Here is a 21511-nt window from a genome sequence, read left to right on the forward strand (position 1 = left end):
TTGTTGATGTCACGTGATGTTTACGATGTGTAATCGCACGTTGTGGCGGGTTCTGCTCATTGGAGGGATGCTCTCCGTATTGGTATGTAGAGAGTACCTGCAGTTCTGCATCAGCGCCTGTAAATTCTGCCTATGGTATTACGGATTCTGCATTTACTCGCATGCTGTATTATTTGCATTCTAAGAGGTATCTAGCTGAAATAAAAACATATTTAAACCTGCATCAAATACATGCTTAAACTTGCTGCTTTCAGTGCCCCACCTCAAGGTTTGCAGCTTGCCGTATCGCTGTAGCACCACAGGTACTACACTGATGCAAGCACTGTCTGTTTCGTACGCTCTGTGTACGTGTATTCTGTACATCGTAACGGGGAAAAAAAAAATCATATGCACTAAAATTCCTTGTACGCCTCTGTAAATGCTCACATACCAATAAATTCAACCATGTGAAAGCTTTTGATCCATGTGATGCTGCAGTGCTAAATGGCTCATCCTAGCCACTTCCAGCCTGCCATGATGTGCCATAATGTACGAGAACAAGGCCATAATGCAGCACATGGCAGCATAGTATGTGCTACTACCTTTGAACCGTGGATCGTCGAGTAATTGGACGATTAATACTTGGCCCTGGGTTGGCGCGCTTATACCCTCGACCCGCTCGACGTATAGTTCGGCGCTCCCAGAGGCTCCCGAACAGCTAATTGACGTATTAGCCCGAATTTTGGTCCTTGATGGGACCCTCAGTCAAGATCCTCCGGCTTAGCTTCAGGTTTATTCTCCGAAAATCAATATACAGTCCACGGACAGATCCTATCCCTCTCCTTCCGTGTGCCTAATTTATTCTCCCGGGATCTTTACTCAACGATTCTTCCCGTCGGATCGTTTCTTGTTGCAGCGCCAGAAACTCGCAGCCATGCCCGACACCATTCTTGATGACATCTCCCACCGGAGGTACAACCCACTAACAGACAGCTGGCTGCTCGTCTCCCCTCACCGGACAAAGCGACCGTGGCAGTAAGTGGACGGGAGTGTTGAAATTGATTATTTCTCCTTGTATGCTGATTTTCCTTGTTTAATAGGGGCCAGCAAGAGGGTGCGGCGGTGACGACACTGCCCGAATTTGACCCCACGGTGAGTGCTCAGTCTTGCGGTTTTGAGACACCACAGCCATGATACGCCGACATGTATCTGACAATCCCCAAAGTGTTATCTCTGTCCTGGCAATGCTCGCGCTGCTGGCGACAAGAACCCCAACTATGAGAAAACATTTGCGTTTGTGAATGACTACAGCGCTGTCAAAGAGCAGCAGCCCGACTATGAGGTGGACCAGTCGCCAGATGGTACGTTACACATGTTGAGTGAGCATACGACGATGCTAATCAAGAACTACAGACTTGGAGTCCCTTTTGCTGCGTGCTCAAGGAGTCAAAGGAGTGTGCTATGTCCTGACATTCTCACCAAAGCACAATGTCACTCTCGCTGATATGCCAGCCCAAGACATCCTCCCGACAATTGATCACTGGACCCGACTCTACGCCAACCATCTATCTCCATCAAACCCACTCTCAACAGTGGCGGCACAGCTCCAGCTTTCCATTTCCAAGGAAGAAGCCCCTATTCCCAAGGATAACTACCGCTACATGCAAATCTTTGAGAACAAGGGCGCCGCCATGGGTTGCTCCAACCCGCACCCTCACTGCCAGGCCTGGACAACGTCTACTATGCCCGAGGAGCCAGGCAAAGAGCTGACGCAAATGACCAAATACCGTCAGCAGCATGGGCGACATCTACTCGCAGACTACATCAAGCTAGAGTTGGCAAAGGAGGAGCGCGTGGTATGGCAAAACGCCTCCTTCGTCGTTGTGTGCCCGTGGTGGGCTGTCTGGCCATTCGAAGTCCTCATTCTCCCCAAGCGCCATATCCGTGCTCTCGTTGACTTCACAGCCGATGAGCGGCTGCAGCTTGCAGAGGCCATCCAGGAGGTCACTCGGAGGTACGACAACCTGTTTGAGTGCCACTTCCCGTACAGCTCTGGCATCCACCAGGCTCCGTTGGATGGCACACCAGAGGAAATTGAGAATGCCTATTTCCACATGCATTTTTACCCTCCGCTGCTGCGATCCGCGACGGTCAAGAAGTTCCTCGTTGGATTCGAGCTCATGGCGGAGCCGCAGCGAGACATTACCCCAGAACAAGCAACGACTCGCCTCCGAGCATGCGATGGGGAGCTGTACAGGAATAAACTGAGCTAGGCAGCTCTGCTTATATAGATAGATAAAAAAAAGTGCTTTGTTATTATTATTCGTGCGCTATTCTACATATTCACTTTACTTTTCTTCATTGAGTAGCATATGGCACGCTCTACTCAAATTCGACATAGTGGCTTCGGACCATGGGCATCCAGATGAGGGCCGCCGTGGCCAGCGTAAAAGGAAACACCTGGGGAAGGCCAAAAGTCATGCTCCTAAACACAAACAGCTCGCTGGCAAAGTGGCCCAGCGCCACCACATATGTCCAAATGGCAATGTTGTATACAGGGCCAATGTTCAAGTGGTACGCCGCGTAGCACCGCACAATGCAAGTGATGAGCGTCCACGTCCCAAACAGCCTGCCGGCGAGGGGTGTCAGCTGGTCCGTGGCCTTGGGGTCGTTCTGGGCGAGGACCAGCTTGTTGGCGGAGTCTTCGGGGTTGAACTTGGCGGATGCCGGCGGCAGCTTGGGGTTTCGGATGAAGCGGCCGTTGTAGACGCGCCGTGAGAAGTGCAGAGTCGTGTACGCCTGGAGAGAGTTGCCGATGGACACGACGGAGAGCTGATGAGCAGATTTGTTAGCCATTGGGCGGGGTTCACTGCGCTGATTGGGGTTCGATACGTACGATGAGCATATAGTAGGGCAGAATGCCCTTGGCCGGCGGCAGAATCGACTTGACGAAATCCATGGCTGAGGTGCTTGGTGCAATTGGGAGTATCCCGTACCAGAAACTTGCAGTTTGAAAGGGCAGAGCTGTGTTGGGCTGTAGATAGGGACGGGAGTTTGTCTGCTAGTGTCAGGTACCGGTACATGGCCGTGGCTGCCGGCTCAGTACATCTCTTGTACCCAAGCTACAGCAACAGACCCATCACATGTCGCTCATTCAAATAGCCAGGTGATGCTTGATGCTTGATTCCTCAAAGCACTATAATTCTTTACTGATAAATTTACACTAATCTAATATGTCAATTTCCATACAACACCGCAGCGTTGATAGGTCTTCGAGACATGTCTTTTACCTTTGGCTAGGCCGCGAATGGCTAACCTGGAGCTCCTGTAACTCTTCATGATTGGCCAAGTGGCTTCCCAACAGCCTGTAGATCACTAAAGACAAGCTCCCACCAAAATCTTCTCCCTCGGCTCACCCTCAACCTTTCAAAGCAGAACGCTGCGCCATCATGGAGTCGATCACGAGCTTCCTAGAGAAAGTGCCTCAGCCCGTGCAATGGGCTTTGGCTGGAATTGGTGCCCTTTACCTGGGATCCAAGTTCTTCAGCTACCTTCAGCTCGTCTTCAGCTCGTTTCTTCTCCCTGGCACCAATGTAAGAGAGCCCCTCCTCGCGTCTGCAGCTCGAATTGTTTTTTTTTCTTTCTGTTATTGACAACAAAATAGCTCCGTAAATATGGCAAGCCTGGTACCTGGGCTGTTGTTACCGGTGCCTCCGATGGCCTAGGCAAGGAATATGCCACGCAGCTCGCTGCCAAGGGCTTCAACCTCGTCCTCGTTTCCCGAACCCAGTCGAAGCTTGATACTCTGGCCAAGGACCTTGAACAAAAGTTTACCGGCAAGGGCCTGCAGGTCAAGACACTGGCAATGGACTTTGCCCAGGACAACGACTCAGACTACGACAGACTGCGAGAGCTTGTGCAAGATCTGGATGTTGGCATCCTGATCAACAACGTCGGCCAGAGCCACAGCATCCCTGTGCCTTTCTTGGAGACCCCTAAGGAAGAGCTGCAGAACATTGTTACCATCAACTGCCTTGGAACTTTGAAGACTACACAGGTTGTCGCCCCCATTCTTCAGAAGCGCAAGCGTGGTCTGATCTTGACCATGGGCTCATTCGGTGGCTGGACTCCTACACCTTACCTGGCCACCTACTCCGGCAGCAAGGCTTTCCTCCAGCAGTGGAGTAACGCTCTGGCATCTGAACTTTCTGATTACAACGTTGATGTGTACCTGGTCCTCAGCCACCTTGTCACCACCGCCATGAGCAAGGTTCGCCGCACTAGCTTGCTCATTCCCAACCCTCGTGGCTTCGTCAAGTCTGCACTGGGCAAGGTCGGACTTGGCGGTTACCAGACCGCGCCTAACACATACACCCCGTGGTGGAGCCACGCATTCATGCTGTGGGTGATTGAGAATGTAGCAGGTGTCAACAGCCCCTTGACGATCTGGTACAACAAGAAGATGCACATTGACATTCGCCGCCGCGCTCTTCGCAAGCAAGCTCGCGAGGCAAAGAAGCAGTAATCGGCTCAAAGCACACATTGATATGTGTTGGAGTTACAGAGAAACGACGGAAAAGAATACAAAAGACTTATTGCGCTAGGCTACGAGACTAATGGTGGAGGCGACGACGATTTGATGAACATTGTTAATTCATATTGGGCCATGGAGTCTCGGCTACATTATGTAAGGGGGCTTAAATTATGTAAAGCTAAAGGAAATGGATGCTAGGTAGTAATCACACTTGCAACGGAATTTTGTGGTGAGCCTTGTGTTTTGGCCGTGTATGAGGCCTGAAGGGGTCAAGGAGATTGGCAGATGATGCCTGTAGATAGGCTTGGCTTGGCTGATATGATGGCTGAATTGGCCATGATGTCAAAGTGAATATTTATTGACAAGCCAGTGGACAACGTATCAAGATGAACACCAAGAGGGAGAGGACTGGGTCAGTGAGCGGAAAGTGAATCGTCAAGTATTGGGTGCATTCTATGGGCGTGTAGGGACTGATGAAGTGTATCGAGAGCATCATCAGTTGCCAGCTTCTCATTGGTTAATTTTGAACGTATATAGGGGAAATTACGTACTCTGAAAAGCACCATATGCCTGAAAAAAGGTGAGATGCCCATATAGAGTGAAATAGAAAAGACTCAAAGAAAAGTGCCCTCTCGTCATTGTTTACATGGGCATCGCGAATGTTGGATCGGCATTGTATTATGTAAGACATCAAAAGCAAAAGCGTTCGGCCTGATCCGGCCTAGCGCATTTCCACGCCCAGGGACGAAAAATGCAGAGCTGTACCAACCTCCCAGTGCTACAAAATAATCAAAGAAGTTGATCAATCTTTTTGCTCTGGCCGCCATCGCCATCCTTTGCCTCCCGCATCCCACGCCGCCACTCAATTAGCGATCGCGGTGACGAGCTGCGGATTTGGACGCGCACCTGTGGATTGCGCCTCTCCCAACGGCACGTGCAGCTCGTCCTTGATGCTCTGACCGGCGCGTTGCTCTGGTCAAGGTCAAGGGCAAGGTGAAGCAGCTTCTTGCACGGCACCATCCCATCGGCTGCCCGACATGTCGTTTCCTCCAGCGACGCCGGTGCGCCCCGTGCCGGGCGCATTCGTAAACACGCCGGCCGTTGTCGCGCGCTACCAGACGACTCACGACCCCGTCCGCCGGACGCTGTTCACCTCTGAGGGCCAGAACGCTCAGACTTCTGCAGCCACCACAACAGCCACCCATGGCACGGTATCGACGGGCACGACAGCGGTGGCGACGACGGCAACTACAGAGGGTGGAGGGCTGGCTTCTCTGACTCCATTGCCGCCCCCACGCGTCGAAAACATTCCGCCCGTCCTCAAGGCCGCAAAGGCCATCAACTCTTTCTTGCAACTCGACGAGAGCTTTCCCGACCTGGATTCCTACTGTAGACGTAAGTTTGACGTGCTCACGAGATTAGGCGAGAGACGAAACTGACCAGCAAACGCGTCCAGAGGGGGCATCATCCGACTATGAGCTGCCAGGCTCCGACTCTGCCTGGGCTCCCTTCCAGAAGACCAACATGTACCCGATCCCGAACCAGGTCTTCGATCACTACAACTCTGGCCAGCTCCAAACCCTCATGGGCCTCTTTGCTGAAATCAACCACGCCTGGGTGGTAATTGATAATTCGCTCTTCCTCTGGGACTATACCCATTCCGACCCCGAGCTTATTGGCTTTGAAGACCAACCACACACAATCCACGCTGTTGCGCTCGTGCCCCCGAAGCCAGGCATCTTTGTCGGCACAATCACACATATCCTGGTCGTGGCGACATCATCAGAGATGATCTTGCTTGGTGTGTCTGCCTCAGATACCTCTGCCGGAACAAAGACGGTTACTCTGTACCAGACTAAGATGGTCTTGCCCATCCGTGGCAACGACATTCGCGTCATTAGTGGCTCTGCGGATGGTCGCATCTTCTTTGGTGGATGCAGTGATGTCGATATCAACGAGCTTTACTACCAATCTGAGGAAAAGTGGTTTTCGAATCGGTGTGGTAAGATCAACCATTCGAACCCTGGCTGGTCCTCCGTCGTGAGCATGCAGGCTGGCTTTTGGTCTCAGAGGGATCCCGAGCACCTGGTGGACATTGTCATTGACGACACGAGGAAGTTGGTTTACACTCTTTCAAGCACATCGACTATTCGAACCTATCACATGGAGTCCCCCGAACGGCTAAATAAGGTGATCGAAAAGACAAAGATTCACTGTCTTCGAGATATTGCACACATGATTACACAGTCCAAGCTTTTGACCGATCGAACCAACCTTGTTTCCATCAGCCCCATCTCTAAGCAAGAGGCCTCGAAACTGCACCTCATGGCCCTGACAGACACTGGCTGCCGTCTCTTCTTCAGTGCGACTAATGCGTCTTCCTACCTATACGGATCCCAAACAAACTTGGCACCTCAGAGCATGCAGGTTCAGTTCATCAAATTCCCTCCTTCAGCAGTTGCCCGGCGATCAACTCAGTTTGGATTGAACGGTCAGCCTTCAGGAGAAGCCGTGGTTGATCTCGATTCAACTATGTTGATCTCAAGCAGGCAGGGCGCCCGATTCCCCCCCGGATTCTTCTTGGACTTTGTAAGCAACAAGGACGACCCTAATTCCGACTCGCTCTTTGTGGCTGGCCCCGAGGCTGGAAGAATAAAACGAACTTCACCTACGACCCCCCTGAGATATTTTGAGCAGGCGAGCTGGATTGATATTGGCAGCCGAGCGGAGGCCGTTGGTTTAATCACGAAGCCATTTGCGGCCGCTAGCCAGCCAATAGGATTTGGCAACGAACTAGCTGTCCAATTCGACGAACCACCCAGTGAATTCGCTGTCCTTACCAACACGGGAATTCATGTCATCCGGAGACGGAGACTAGTGGATACTTTTGCGGCCGCTATTCGAGATGCGCCGGGAGATGAGGCATTGGATCTTATGTGCCGCCGTCTTATTTTCCTCTATGGCCGTGTCGAGACGGTTTCGACAGCGTTGGCTGTGGCCTGTGGTCATGGAGGTGACTCTAGACCAGGCTCTGTCAAGGCGAAAGACCAGGTTACGGAAGACCGGGCGAGAGCCCTGTTCGTCGACTTTGGTGGCCAGCCTACCATAGTGGAGACAGATTCATCATCGCTCACAACAGATTCGGTTAAGCTATCATCCCGGCATGATGCATTGGCGCTGTACTTGTCAAGATTGATTAGGAAGCTTTGGAAAGCTACCGTCATCAAATCCAACGTTGCCTCTAACGGAACGATTTCCGTGTCATCGTCGATTCCTCTGCCTAAGCTCATCGCTACTCAAGAGAACCTTGAACGGCTAAGGAAATTCATCGAGTCTAACAAGGGCCTCATTCAGGGGATGTCTGGCCCTTCTGACTTGCAGAGAGTTTCTAGTAGACAGGAGGAGGTGGCATTGCAGGCAGAACATCAGGCGTTACATGCCCTGCAAAAACTAATGGAGAGCATCTCAGAGGGCATTTCATTTGTCCTCATGCTGTTCGACGAGCGTGTGTCAGACATCTATGCTAGACTGGATGATGCTTCTCGGCAGCAACTCAAGGATCTGACGTATGAGAAGCTCTTCTCACAGGCGGACGGCAAGGATCTCGCCAAGCTACTAGTCAAAGCTATCGTTAACCGCAACATTGAGAGTGGCTCAAATGTCGAGACGGTCGCAGACGCGCTAAGGCGGAGGTGCGGTAGCTTCTGCAGCCCAGATGATGTGGTCATCTTCAAGGCTCAAGAGTCACTCAAGAGAGCCTCCGAGCAACCCCTCAACACCAATCAGTCCAGGGTCCTCCTCAACGAGAGCTTGACCCTCTTCCAGAAGGTGGCTCGCAGCCTGACGTATAACAACCTGCAAACCGCCATAGCGCAGTACATTGATTTGAAGTATTACGCAGGCGCAGTCCAGCTGTGTCTCTATGTTGCCCGGGAGCAGGACAGGGGCAATACCGCCCTAATGTGGATCAATGACGGCAAGCCTACGGTTGATCCTCGTATCAGCGCTTTCAACGAGAGGAGGAAAGTCTACGACCTTGTGCACGAGGTGCTGCGACATCTGGACGCCGCCTCGAGCATGGAACCACTTATGGTTGACGGGCGACCAACGCTCATTGCAACCAAGAGAAATGAGGCGTACGAGGTGGTCAATGGGTCGGATGACGAAGTGTTCCACTTCGACTTGTACGAGTGGTACATTGAGCAGGGATGGACCGAACGGATACTGGGCATCGACTCTCCGCACGTTATAACTTTCCTGCAGCGGCTGGCAGGCACCAACGTGGAGCACGCCGACCTCCTATGCCGCTTCTACACCAATCGAAGCCGCTTCTTTGATGCAGCCGAAGTGCAGGCTGAGCTGGCCGGCTCCGACTTTGCGCTCAGCATCAAGGACAGACTCAGGCTTCTCAGTTTGGCAAAGGCCAACGCCAACGTGGCGACCGTCGGAATCAGCCGACAGCAACAACAGAGACTGAACCACGAGGTGACAGATCTGCTCGAGGTGGCCAACATCCAAGACGACCTGCTGGGTCGCTTGATGGCAGACGACAGAATCGATGCGGATCGAAAGGTTGAGATTGAAAAGGCTCTCAATAGTAGGATCATTAGCCTTTCAGAGGTAAGAAGCCCCGATGAGCATTTTCCCAAATGCGCCGATTTTCTCTTTTGCAACCTGTCACTTTTCACTTTTCACTTGTCATTTTTCATTCTCCATTTTCGGGTGCTAACGAGGACTTTTGTGCAGCTCTTCAACGATTATGCCGATCAGGCAGGATACTACGATCTGTGCCTGCTGATCTACCACACGGCAAACTACCGCAACCCTACCACCATCTCGTCGACCTGGGATAACTTGATCCAGCAGACTCATGACGAAGTCATGGCAAGACACGAGGCCGCGGAGGCGGGCATGCAGCCACCCCCCTTGCCGTACGAGGCCGTGACGAGCAAGATTCAAAACATTGCTCACCACACGTCGCTCGATAGCTTCGTGTTCCCAATCCAGACGCTTCTTCCGCAGCTATGCCGGTATGCCGTCGCCTACCAGCAAGACACGACGATTGGCGCCGATCCTACGTGGCCAGTGCAGCTATTCTTGTCTCTGGGTGTGTCCCATGATATGATAGTCCGTGTGCTCGAGAGCATATTTGATACGCAGGACTATGGCTTTAGCGGCATGGTGCGCAACCGTATCGTCGAGATCATCGTCTACGTAGTCAATGATTGGGTGGCTGAAGTACGGCGACGTGGCGGCGCAGGTAAGGGAGGCTCGCTTGGCCCTTCTATCAGCGACCTCCTGCAACGTTGCGAGGCTGCTTTGCCAGGGCCCGGCCAGGGCAACAACAACGGCGGCGCAGACCTGGCGGATGTACGACGAGTGCTGAGGATGCTGCGGAGAGAGGTGGCCGGGCTAGTGGAGCGGGTGCCAACAGCGAGCATGAGATTTATGTGAGATGTGAGATGTGGGATGTGAGCGGATCCAGTGGACTCTTTTATTTTCTAATTCCCTTTTCTCTCATGTTTTTGATGGTAGCTACGGCGGATGAAGGGAGACGGAAGATGGTAATCATTTTGTCCCTTTTTTTTTCTTTTTCTTTGTCATTTTGCTTCCTTTTAGTTTTGCTTGGTTTAAAGTCGCGTCCAAAGGGGCAGAAGAGCAAAAAATTAAGGGAGGGAAGCAAAGACGAAGGAGGAAGAAGAAGAAAACGACAAAAACGACACATGCAATTATGGTTTGTGATGGGGCGCCAAATGGGCAAGGGTCAGTCTAAACTAAAGATTCCGATTATTTGTATAAGAGAAGAACAACACGAACAACACACACAAAGGCATATACATGCAGAAGCGTGGATAAAGTAGAAACGCAAACTACTAGGTAGTTAGGTAGGTATGTAGTATTATGCGAGGGCCAAAAGAAACTGGAGAGCGCGGGTTTGAACAATTAATCTTCTGATATTTTTTTTTTGGCTCCCTTTTTAGGCAGTGAATGAAATGGGCCTTTTTTTTTTATGTTTTTTGATGAAGTTTGATTGGATTTTTATTGGGAGGGTCGGGTAATGGCTTTTGCCTCGTGTTTTTTGTGTTTGGTCAAAAAATTAGGATGAATGCCCAAGGGATGAATTTTATCCAACCGCACAACACCAGGGCGAGAAGCGGGGGGGATGAAATATGACCAGTAGAAGGACGGCATAAGCGCGCAAATAGACCTTTCGGAAAGTGCGGAAAAGGACAAATAACATCTGCAGAAGAAAGAAAAAAGTGGAAGCTTTTCTGCGTCGTTTGCATCTTCGGGGGCCACAATGTGTCGGTTTCCGGTGAGGCGAGGCCAGGCGACGGGATCGGCAGAGTTGATAGGATGGCGTTTGTTGGCTCTAACGAGGGGGGACTTACCACTAGGTAGGTAGGTAGTACAGTAGTATGTACACGTACATGGGGGTGCAGACCGCCTCACTTTTGGGCTTTCTCTTTGGCTGGCTGGCCTCTTTTTTTTTTCGATTTGTTTTAGGTTTCGTCACTTTTTTTGGGCGGTTCGGATATGCAGAAGGAGGCCTAATGGAGACTTTGCGCTTGGGCTAAGAGTAAGCTCTTGTTACCCGTTTGGGCTCAAGGGCCGGGACAACGGTTTACGTGGCATGGTTTGAGTCGGTCATGGGGGGAAGACCGCTGCAGGTACCTTTTTTTTTTTTTTTTGCTCCTCTTGACGCTGTTGGTTTGCATGCCCTCTTTTTTGGTTTTTTTTCGGCGTGCCTGATCTGTTGGTGGAGTGAGGAGGGGAAGGGGGAGGGGGAGGGCAGCTATAGGTAAGGCAGGGTAAGGTAAGGTACGGTTACTCTGTGGGTATATAAGAGGGGGGGTTGGACGCTGTTTTTTTTTGTGTTTGCTTTGGGTTCTTGCTCTTGTATACTATTTGAATTCCGATATTTCTCGGGAGGGGATGAGGTGTGAGGTTGCTTAATCCGAGTCCGGGTTGAGGTGGTGGACCAGCTGGATCTGGTCATTTCGCTCTTTTAAATAAAACACCTTTCTTTTGTTCATCAAGGGGAGACTGTCTCCTTCTATGCATCTCAAGTCAAAGCACAACGCTCTGATATACGATTTACGATGACGATATACGATGTACGATATATCCGCATATGATATTATGCTTGTACAACACATACGATGACCAAAGCATCATGACGCCATGATACGTTCCTCGCCGGACATCTCCGTCTCCCGGCCCCCCCACTTTCGGCTCCGGCTCCCCCCAAGGACCGCCCGCATAATCGGCCGAAAACATCCACGTTTTTTTAAAAGCCCCCCCGGGCTCCAGCACCTTTGAAACGCCGTCGTCTTGAAGCTTATACACAGGCTTCTGAAAACTTACTAAGAGACGGCTGAGAACACAGTATCTTTCATTGGGCGTTTGTTCAAACAAGGGGGCTTTTTGGGGCTCTGGATCATGTCCGCCAGGTCTCCCGTAGGCTGGACACCCAGAGTCTCACCAACATACAGAGAAAATTCAATTCCTCAAAAAAATAAGAAAAAAAAAGAAAGGAGGCAGCGAGGACGTTTAGACTTGCAAGAGAATTTGGATGGATTGTGCACCAGCTTCTAATTTTACTTTTACCCTGGCTTGGATGCGCAAGTTTGGCTGAACTGGACGGACGGATGGGGGTCGCCAGCTGAAAAACACCATCTAACCTCGCATAGGGAGATTAAATTTCACAAGCTGCAATTTCATTCCACAAGTCGATACGTCTCAAATAAAAAAAAGCTCCGTTGCTTCCGAATTTTTACTTTGTGCTTGATGATGAAATGTGAATTTGTGCAACTTGAAAAAGGCAAACTTCGCGGAGACTTTGCGCTTTAAAGTGACACACGGGGACTTCTCGGATACTTGCGTAGACGTTCTACCTATAAAGCCAGCGCTGAGCGGTTCCAAGATGGTATGATAGAAGCTGTTATAGTAAGCAAATACAAATTGAGATTTTACAACATTATTCAACTATTTGGAGATTCAGTCTCTTCATTCAAAATGGCTGCCACAAACGACGTTGAAGCCATGGCCAAGACCATGACGGCGCACTTCCACACCGTCGCCAAGACACAGGCCTCGTTTGAGAAGGATTTCACCCGGGTCGCGCGCGGCATCATGGGGGCCATTGTACAGCCTCTTATCTCTCACATGGGCTTTAGGAATGAAGTCACAGAGCCCGTCGTTCTTCTCGATAGCGCGTGTGGATCCGGCGTGGTGACGCAGGAGGTGCAGGCTGTGTTATCCGACGAGGTTCTTCAGCGGAGCTCGTTTACATGTGCTGACAGCTCGGAAGGCATGGTGGACGTGGTGAAGAGGCGGATTGTTGAGGAGAAGTGGGTGAATGCCGAGGCAAAAGTGCTTGATGCCATGGTGGGTGCATTTTATTCACATCCATTACTTACCATAGAGAAGGGTGTTGCTAACTGGCCGTCGTATAGAACACTGGACTCCCGGATAACTTCTTTAGCCATGTAGCCATTAGTCTGGCACTCCACATTACTCCAGATCCGGATGCCGTCGTAAAAGGTAACATCAACAGCACTGTCACTCTAGAGAACGGGACATGATGTGCTTACAAGCCACAGATTGCATCAGAATCCTCAAGCCGGGCGGCACATTTGGCGCCTCGACATGGTCCAAGAAAAACTCTGAAATTTTCTGGATCCCAGACGTTCTCTCAGCATTTGAGTCATTTCCCTTTGACACGCCGTTTCCAGACCCAATGCCCATGCAGATGCACAGCTCCGGCCACTGGGACGACGCAGCGTGGATCGAAAAGCATCTCGTCGAGGATCTGGGACTTGCAAATGTGTCAGTCACGGAGCACCGGGGCAGCTACAAGTTTGAGAATGCGGCCGAGTTTGTACTGTCTTTTGGGATGATGCTGCCGTGGGTTATGAATACTTTTTGGAGTGAAGAGGTGAGAAAGGAGCATTCAGTGGAGGAGGTAAAGGAGCTGTTGAGGCAGCATCTGGAGGAAAAGTATGGCGGCAAGGGATGGAGCACTGAGTGGCTGATGATTACCATGAGTGCGACCGTGGATAAATGAGGGTGAAATTGATAATCATCTGGTAAGAAAACAAATAATAAAGATGGTAAACGGGTTCTCAACAGATTGCATGTCAATGAAATAAATGATGCAAATGAAGTAAACGAAGCAGTGTAATGATACTTGGTACCTGTCAAACGGCATGTGCACGCCGCCACACGAACCCCCCCAAATATCAACACTGTGGCGCAGCTCCGAAATTAACGACCCATCCCCTACATATCTGAGCTAGTCTTGCCACGCATCGAATTCCAGCATCGCAAAAGAAGCCCTTTTTCGATCCGTCGCATCTGCGCAGCCCGCAAATGGATCGCCACAGATTGTAAACCGGCGGCTCGGCGAGTAACTCGAAGAAAACGAGAAGGAAGAGAGAAAACAAGAAAAAGCCAGAAAAGAACAGGGCAGAAATAGGGGGATAACTCGGGCTCTATTTGAGGGGCCGATTCCGAATAGCTTCACACTCTCGACCAAATTCCCAAGCTCCCGCTACGATGCTGTTCGCTGTCGTTGCAACTCTGGTCGGCGGCCTGGCGTCGTTTGCGGCGGCTAATCTGCCGGGAACGCTGCCTTCATATCACTATGGCGCGCCAATTCACATCGAGTGCATGAACCGAAGCTCGTAAGTTGGCCATACCTTGAAACTGACTGGCTATTCCGAGAAGCTGACTCTGCTCTTCTTCTCTCTCCTCTAGTGACACGGGCGAACATGTCGAACTCCCCAACCACCAGCTGCAATGGATCCCCTTCCCGACCTGCAACGAAACCGGCGAGCCTCTGCAGTTCCAGTACGGCGTCGAGGGCGAGCTCAACTGCACCATCCCCCTCATCACCGACCCCTTCTTCCACCTGCTCGAGTTCTACATCCACAACGATGCGCCGCTCTCGTGCCGCCTGCCCGCCCGGCCTCCCGCCCACGTCGAGGTCATTGGCGAGAAGCTGCCCGAGCAGGAATACATCCCGCTGATATTCGCCCTGGCCGGCACCCTGCAGCTCAGTCACATGCACATCAGCACGCACATGAACGTGCTGCTGCACAGCGAGCCCAAGCACCACACGCATCACCACGACAGCGGCGTGATTGACTCGGCCGTTTCCTACAGCACCAGTCCGCTGAGCCACATGGCCGGGTCCTACACCAAGAAGCTTGTGATTGGAGATCCGCTGCCGTTTACCTTCTCCGTGCGATGGTTCCCGACCCCGATGCTGCCCAAGACAGAGGGCAAGGTGGAGTGGCAGGGTCTGGGTGGACACATCTATGCAAGCACCGTCTTCTACAGTATCGTCTCGTTCATTGCCGGCCTCTTGGTGGCTGGCATGTACACGATGGGCGTGATCCTGCCCAGGAGGCTCAAGGGACGGACCATGGGGGGGGCTACACCGCTGGGCTACGGCGTGGGTAATGGGTGGGGATACTCTAAGAGAAAGGACTAAGGGAATGGTGGTGAGGCTTGTTTTGTATCATGTACTTGTATGAGATGACGGAGACTGGAGTTTGGGTGGCTACCGCGTATTTGAAAAGGAGTGTTATCAACTCCCGGAAGATTTTGGAAGATTTTGGTTTCTAATACATTGTATTACTCTCTTGACATGATGGTTTGGAATGTAAAATGACTATGCCTCCGTGGTATTAGAAGTCCACATTCACTGCGTCTTTGCCTTGGAACCAGGCTGGCTGACACGAGGCAGCAGACGCAAATACATGTCCACGGCCAACAAAGCAGCTGCGTCCATTAGTCTCAAAGCTCACAACTCAATGCGAAATGACAGTGAAAAAATGACTTACGGATGACAGCAAACGGCAAATACGTGCCATACAGCAACGACCCTTTCTTGTCCTCGCTCACCATATCGTCGCCCATGTGCAGCAACTCGAAGCAGCACGCTGCAGAGCCCATAAACGTAACTGACCCAAACGCCAGTCCAGCAAGCTCAGCAGGTCCTGAAGTCGCCTTGGTAGAAGCCAATTGATAGACAAGATATGCCGCGAGAGGGAATTGAACGAGACCCTCGATGTAGAGAAAGATTTCGAACCACGGCTGGTGAGACTCGTGGGCGAAGAAGGGATCGCCGGTGGACGAGACGTACCAGGCGCGGAGGGAGAGGAGGAAGTGGAGGGGGGAAGAGGGGGGTTGGTAGAGCTCCTTGGGATAGAAGGCGACGAGATCAATAGCTGGATGTGGTTGATTTGTTTTTGTGAGCGATTGGGGGAATGGATGAGGTGAGTTGAGGGAGTTTTGTTTACTTACCTAGCATGCCGAGGAGCTGGGTGCCGATGATGAGGAGGTAGATCCAGTCGCGCAGGGCTTTCCGTTGAGACGCCATTTTTGAGATGTTTATTGTTTATACAGCTGAATTGATGAGATGCAGATTGAGGATGAAGCTGTAAAAACTGTTGGTGTGTAAGTGGTGATGGGAATTGCTGACATGTTATGAGTGATGAGAAGACGTTGAGAGAAAACGTGGTGGGGAAAAATGGAGCTTACATCCTCCTGTCAGCAAGGATCGGTTGAGCTGCGTGATGACAGATGCGATGAGATGAGATGCGCTTCAAGGGTAAATTCGCCTATGTATGAGGAAAATATCACGGTAATTGTAGCTGGATGGTCATTTTATCACGGAGAAATATGGGTTGCTCTATCTGCCTACTGAATGACAATATATGGGCTCCCCATCCCAATAATGTACGTAAATGTCAGGAAGATCTAGAGTTTAACACGTTGTCACAACCACTTACAGTAGTCACCATATAATAAAGACATTATATATTATCTGCGGAAGCATCCAAGCTTACATCCATCTCGGAGAATATCGTCCTGTCTTTTCATCTCATACCCCAATTCAGTATTTCGACTTCACTCCAGGGTAAGCCAACACCACTCCCTCCTACTACTCCACATACTCCTCCTATACAAATCTCCACATCTCACCTATACACTTCACAGTCCCATACACAATCCATCACCTCCCCAAAAATATGCAAAAATCTCATCCAATCCCCATACCACGGCCTCGGAAACCCCCTCCTCTACTCTCCACAAAAGATCGACATAAGGGAGCCATGCAAACCCGCCTTTCACTCTCTTCTTCTCCATCCGCGTATCAAACTAACACACTAAACAACACCCAATGGAACCTCGGGAGAGCTGTCAAATGGGCGACCCGAATCAGCCACATGACATGTCATCCGTAGCACAATTTAGCGAAATACACCATGCTTTTGTTTCCCATATCCGCGAGACAAGCCAAAAAAGACTCTGCTACCCATTATTCCCCCTCCCCTCCCGCGAGTAAAATATCTACGCCGAAAGCGGACACTTGCCCGATCCAATCATCATGCCAGAAAGAAAAAAAGAAAGCAGAAGATAAAAGCGTCTATAGCTTTCTAATTACGCTGCTTAGGAAAAAAACCGACCCTGTCAAGGGATGGAACAACGCTTCAAAGTTAAAAGAAATAGGAACGTTTTAAGCGTTGTTTTCTCAATATCAAGGGGTGTAGGGACGGGCCACAAGCTCCATCGCGTAACGACAGAAAGTTCCCGAAGCACCAGAGAAGACACAGCCAGAAACACCGCTTTCTTGGCCCCCCCCTTCTTTTTTAGCGTCGCTGTGCGTGCCGGATGTCGAGCCGGATTTTTTTAAACTCTGCTCTAAATTTCTAAAGGTGTAGGGTGGGAGTTTGACTTGCCACAAAAGGGAGGCAAGGGATCAGCATCGGCCCAGCCCAGTAGCCGTGTGTATATTGGAACGAAGAGAGGAAGGTATTTCACAATAACAACACTGTCTGTGAGAATGGATATTTATGAGTGTAAATATAGACCTACCTAATAGATACACATCTTGCGTATACAAACTAGTATGTATATACTGATATATCAGCATAATATATCATGAACGTGTATAATGTGAGTTGATAAACCTGCCGCACTCAGCACAGACATGCCTCGCGATCATCACAAGGAGCGGCCGAAGAAGCGGCTCGCGCTCCGAATCGCGAGGCTAATACCTTGTATGTTGTCTCGGTAAATACCTAGCTGTCATCCACAGAAATAATATTATCCGATGTTCTCAATCTAGTTGTTCTCTCACCTGAATTTTGAAAGGAAGGAGAATACACAAAAATCTCGCTTACTACATGGGGAGTAGCTTAAGCAGCAAAAGTACTCCAGGTGGATATCCCTACGCCGCTGATGCTTAGGGTGTTGATTCTTTGGCGGATTTCATCTACACATTGCTAATTCAAGACTAATTCAGCCTATAGCTTTCATTGCTTCATCATGTCGGAATTGCATTGCTACTCTCTCTGCATTGGGAACCGACGACGATACGCTGGTTGTCACAAGTGATATCCCCAATACCAGGTGCATGGGATCGTCTCAGCCTCGTGGCGGCCCAAATGCAGACCGCGATATCTCAAGTATTCCCAAGTTCCTGGTAGCATTGCTCTTGGGATGTAAAGGTTGGAGCACCCCCTCTGATGGGCGTGTCACCTTTGCCACCCACTGGGGGTAGTACCGGTCCCCTAGAAATGCCCGTGGGCAATTTCAGCTGTCTCAGCAAATGGGTGGTGTGAGAATGTGATGTGTCTGAGGCGCATTTGCCGCGCTGATCTGTTTCGGGGACAAATCCTCCTAATGGCCAGATGCAGGACTGCCAATGTAGCGGCGAGGATCTTCGGGACAGAGTGGATCGGTGTGGTAAGGAGAGGGAGCAGAGAGTGACAGACAAACACGAGAGAGGGTGTGAAGGAGAGGGGGAGCTGTGACATGTGTGGTGATGAGCGGGAGGTGGTGTCTAAGTCGACTGTCTCAGATGGTGGAGGAATGTGGCTCATGGTACGATGTCTCACGCGAAAAAGGCTCCGGATGGGGAGCTCCATGTTTCTACTACCTGTCTCTCGAGCTTGGCTTGGCTTGGGTAACTTCGTGGCAAGAGAGCCTGTAAATATAGAATCGAAATTGCCGTGTTCGACTTGGAGTGATGCAGATGCGGCAGGCTAATGCAGCTGCTTTAAAATGACTGAGACACGATGCTTGTGTCGCACTGTCATGTGATCTACATACCTCATCGATCTATTCATTAATATTGACCAACCGGTTTAATAAATCTGACGGCGATTGGATCGAGCCATCATGGTCCGGGTCCGTGTTGTGTTGGGTGCGAGTTGAGATGGATGGTGACACAATCTTAGTCAAGCCAATCTGCGCATCAAGGGATACCGCCCCCACCACATTCTCACATCCGCTGCGTGTATGTCTTCTATGGTCGTGCGCTGTCAAGTGTCAGCTGCAACTAGGATTCGGTATCGTGGCATATGCGTGAGTGTTTGTCTGATACTACTTATATGCCGCTGCTGGTGGACTTGCCTATTTGGTTGAGGCTGCAGATGCGTGTCTCGGGCCCGTGCTCCAGCGTGACCGCAGCAACCATGACATCCCACAGGAAATCTTCTAGATTCACCCTAAACAGGAACATGATTCAATACATGTATCATCGCTATGACTCGCGCGGCGGGTATCTGCGATGTTGTCGTTTGCCGTGGGTATTAGCCCAGACATAGCTGTGATTGCAAACAAAACCAGAACTGAAACATGTCAGTACTCCTATACAGAAAGCTTCATGATCATTTGTCGACATACGAAAGTCTGACATCCTGTGGGGTTCTTGGTCCATTGGCCATTCCGCCAAAAGCCTAGAAAACATTTGCTTCACTGCCTCATAGAGTGCCAAGGTTCGGAAGCTTTCTCTCACATGGAACAAACGGTGCGGTAGATGGTTGTGTCAAAATATAGAAACCGTTTAGACGGTTATCTGAGATATCGTTGGAGCGCAGTCGTTACCTGTAGAGGCAGCTGTGCCGTTGTGCAGGAAAACGGGAGATGGTGATAGGCCACGTCAAGTGGATAACCAAGCCGGAACGTTTAGAGACGGCACTACGAGCTCATTCCTTCAAAGATAAACACCTAAAAAAAAAACATCCGTAAAGCAAGGGTGAGGTCATCTCAGCCCAAAATACCTCTGAATTGAGAAGGTAAAAAGCCTGACTTTGCGTGCTATACTCCTGCAGCACGTTATGTGTGCTGGGGTTCTCCTTTGTCCATCAAGTCGATGCGACATGCAAGACCCTCATTTGATACCTCAATGGGATTTAGTTTTCTTGAGGAATCCATTGACACCCTTCATCTTTTCCTCTGTTCCCATCGTGATGTAGTAGAGGGTCCTCTCGAACTCGTCATCACGCCCAAGACTATCGGCTATTGATGGAGAAAAAAGCACAATGTTGCGTCAGCAGCTGCCTTAATGGTGATAACGACAAAAGTTCTAGAAGGAATCAAGCGGCTTCTTACCACGACAGATGGCCTCTTTGGCAAGCTGCATAGCTTCGGTCGCATTGGCGGCTAGTTCAGCGGCTACTTTGATAGTACTTTCAAGCACACTCCCATCGTCAAAGAGCTCGCAAACAAGACCATGTGAAAGTCCTTCCTCGGCAGTGATGGGTTTACCCAGAAGAATTGTCCGCATTGCCTAAATTGGTGTGAGCGGCAGATACGAAGCGATTTCATGTTGACAACAATGACTCCCGCACACCACACCCATCTTATGCAGCAGCAAAAGTACCACGAGTCCTGCAATGAAACAGGAGCCACACCAGAATGAAATGCGAAAGTACGAAAGTACCAATAAAGCAAGAAAAAGATGGATGAATTGGGAATTTTTAGAAGCAATATGTTGTTAAATACATACCTTGAACTTGCCGAGCGCTGCCGTGAGCCGCTGGGTGCCCCCGGCCCCGGGGATGAGCCCGCGTTTAACTTCGGGCAACGCAAAATAGGTTCGCGTCTTGGATGCGAATATCATGTCACACTGCGGTCGCCCATACGTCAGTATATTAAATGCCCCTCATTGGCAGAGTTGGTATTCGTAGGGCTATGCATATCTGTATGTTTATCAAGCGAAGGTGTGGACGGTGTCGGCAAAAACGCTGAGATAGGAAGGACGAGGGGGATGGATGATGTGCATTTTCACGTGCAAATTCAATGCAATATAGACGCAATACCACTCACCATAAGAGCAACCTCAAACCCACCCCCAAGCTGCTCCGCCAAAAAAACAGCCCCATATTAGCATATCTCAAATACTAGGAGAAAAAACGGTGCAAGGGGGTCATGCGTACTGCAGGTCCTTCAACAGCTGCCAGAAGAGGCTTTCGGACAGACGCCATGCCAGTGCAAAGATCCTCGAGATATCGACATGATCGGGCAGCAGCCGCGTCGAGCGCGGCGATATCCTGGAGATCGGCACCGGCTATTATGCAGAGGCCAGGGCCCCGGTAATCATCAGCTGGGGTTCATCTCCAGTGGACCCAGGAAGCACCCAAAAAGGAACGAGGGGCAAAAAGCAAGAGACAAGAGACAAGAGACAAGAGACAAAGGAAAAGAGGGACGAGGCTCGTGCCCCTCTGACGCTCGATTGGCGCCTATAGCATCATTCAAGCAAAGTCAAAAACCAAATCTCACCCGAAAAGAAGCCGCCAGAGCCGGTAAGGACAATGATTTTGACAGCAGAATCTTTGGAGGCTGCGGAGAGCTCCGTGAGGAATTCAGTCAAGAGTTCAGTGCATAGAGCATTCCGTTTCTGTGGTCGGTTGAAGGTGATGACTCTGACACCTTCAGCCGGGGAGGAAGTCTGGATGAGTCCTCCGAGCGTAGATCCAGATCCGGACATATTGACGAGATTGCCGATCAGTCCGTTTTAGCCGGGAACCTTGCAAAAATGACACGTAAATGGTAGTGTGTGCTTTAGCTTGACAGACAGGATGCTGGCGCAAGAGCGAGGAGAAAAGGCGATTAGATGGGAATATGATAGGGAATTGGGATCGGTCATTGGGCTGTAAAGAAGTAGGCGGGGACCGTGCTATATAGAGCTGTACG

At 50.5% G+C, this 21511-nt stretch overlaps 9 protein-coding genes across 9 annotated transcripts; 6 read left to right on the forward strand and 3 right to left on the reverse strand.

Moving 5' to 3' along the window:
• Positions 1–913: 913 nt before the first annotated feature.
• On the forward strand, positions 914–2252 carry TRIVIDRAFT_50477 (uncharacterized protein; the record flags this gene model as incomplete). Its single annotated transcript, XM_014099605.1, has 4 exons — positions 914–1014; positions 1080–1131; positions 1205–1340; positions 1393–2252. The coding sequence occupies 4 exons, from the start codon at positions 914–916 to the stop codon at positions 2250–2252; spliced, it is 1149 nt and encodes a 382-aa protein (XP_013955080.1).
• Positions 2253–2272: 20 nt separating this feature from the next.
• On the reverse strand, positions 2273–2939 carry TRIVIDRAFT_83544 (uncharacterized protein; the record flags this gene model as incomplete). The annotated part of the gene is made up of 2 exons (XM_014099606.1): positions 2273–2811; positions 2876–2939. Coding segments are annotated over 2 exons (514 nt in total), but the record flags the coding sequence as incomplete, so codon positions are not given.
• Positions 2940–3411: 472 nt separating this feature from the next.
• Positions 3412–4733, forward strand: TRIVIDRAFT_78018 (uncharacterized protein; the record flags this gene model as incomplete). The annotated part of the gene is made up of 2 exons (XM_014099607.1): positions 3412–3572; positions 3644–4733. The coding sequence occupies 2 exons, from the start codon at positions 3429–3431 to the stop codon at positions 4502–4504; spliced, it is 1005 nt and encodes a 334-aa protein (XP_013955082.1).
• Positions 4734–5550: 817 nt separating this feature from the next.
• TRIVIDRAFT_59235 (uncharacterized protein) lies at positions 5551–9967 on the forward strand (the record flags this gene model as incomplete). The annotated part of the gene is made up of 3 exons (XM_014099608.1): positions 5551–5908; positions 5970–9133; positions 9260–9967. 3 exons carry the CDS (start codon positions 5551–5553, stop codon positions 9965–9967), a joined length of 4230 nt encoding a protein of 1409 aa, XP_013955083.1.
• Positions 9968–12571: 2604 nt separating this feature from the next.
• TRIVIDRAFT_59236 (uncharacterized protein) lies at positions 12572–13583 on the forward strand (the record flags this gene model as incomplete). The annotated part of the gene is made up of 3 exons (XM_014099609.1): positions 12572–12904; positions 12973–13060; positions 13120–13583. The coding sequence occupies 3 exons, from the start codon at positions 12572–12574 to the stop codon at positions 13581–13583; spliced, it is 885 nt and encodes a 294-aa protein (XP_013955084.1).
• A 288-nt stretch (positions 13584–13871) lies between these two features.
• On the forward strand, positions 13872–16010 carry TRIVIDRAFT_111884 (uncharacterized protein; the record flags this gene model as incomplete). Its single annotated transcript, XM_014099610.1, has 4 exons — positions 13872–14202; positions 14276–15304; positions 15367–15753; positions 15830–16010. The coding sequence occupies 2 exons, from the start codon at positions 14075–14077 to the stop codon at positions 15012–15014; spliced, it is 867 nt and encodes a 288-aa protein (XP_013955085.1).
• On the reverse strand, positions 13872–16010 carry TRIVIDRAFT_180851 (uncharacterized protein; the record flags this gene model as incomplete). The annotated part of the gene is made up of 4 exons (XM_014099611.1): positions 13872–14202; positions 14276–15304; positions 15367–15753; positions 15830–16010. The coding sequence occupies 3 exons, from the start codon at positions 15903–15905 to the stop codon at positions 15225–15227; spliced, it is 543 nt and encodes a 180-aa protein (XP_013955086.1).
• Positions 16011–17519: 1509 nt separating this feature from the next.
• Positions 17520–18092, forward strand: TRIVIDRAFT_69706 (uncharacterized protein; the record flags this gene model as incomplete). Its single annotated transcript, XM_014099612.1, has 2 exons — positions 17520–17589; positions 17842–18092. The coding sequence occupies 2 exons, from the start codon at positions 17520–17522 to the stop codon at positions 18090–18092; spliced, it is 321 nt and encodes a 106-aa protein (XP_013955087.1).
• Positions 18093–19718: 1626 nt separating this feature from the next.
• TRIVIDRAFT_50461 (uncharacterized protein) lies at positions 19719–21305 on the reverse strand (the record flags this gene model as incomplete). Its single annotated transcript, XM_014099613.1, has 6 exons — positions 19719–19834; positions 19928–20105; positions 20325–20444; positions 20645–20674; positions 20755–20885; positions 21098–21305. 6 exons carry the CDS (start codon positions 21303–21305, stop codon positions 19719–19721), a joined length of 783 nt encoding a protein of 260 aa, XP_013955088.1.
• Between the last annotated feature and the right edge of the window lie 206 nt (positions 21306–21511).

The sequence above is a fragment of the Trichoderma virens genome, assembly GCF_000170995.1.
Source record: "Trichoderma virens Gv29-8 chromosome Unknown TRIVIscaffold_77, whole genome shotgun sequence".
Lineage (NCBI taxonomy): Eukaryota > Fungi > Ascomycota > Sordariomycetes > Hypocreales > Hypocreaceae > Trichoderma > Trichoderma virens.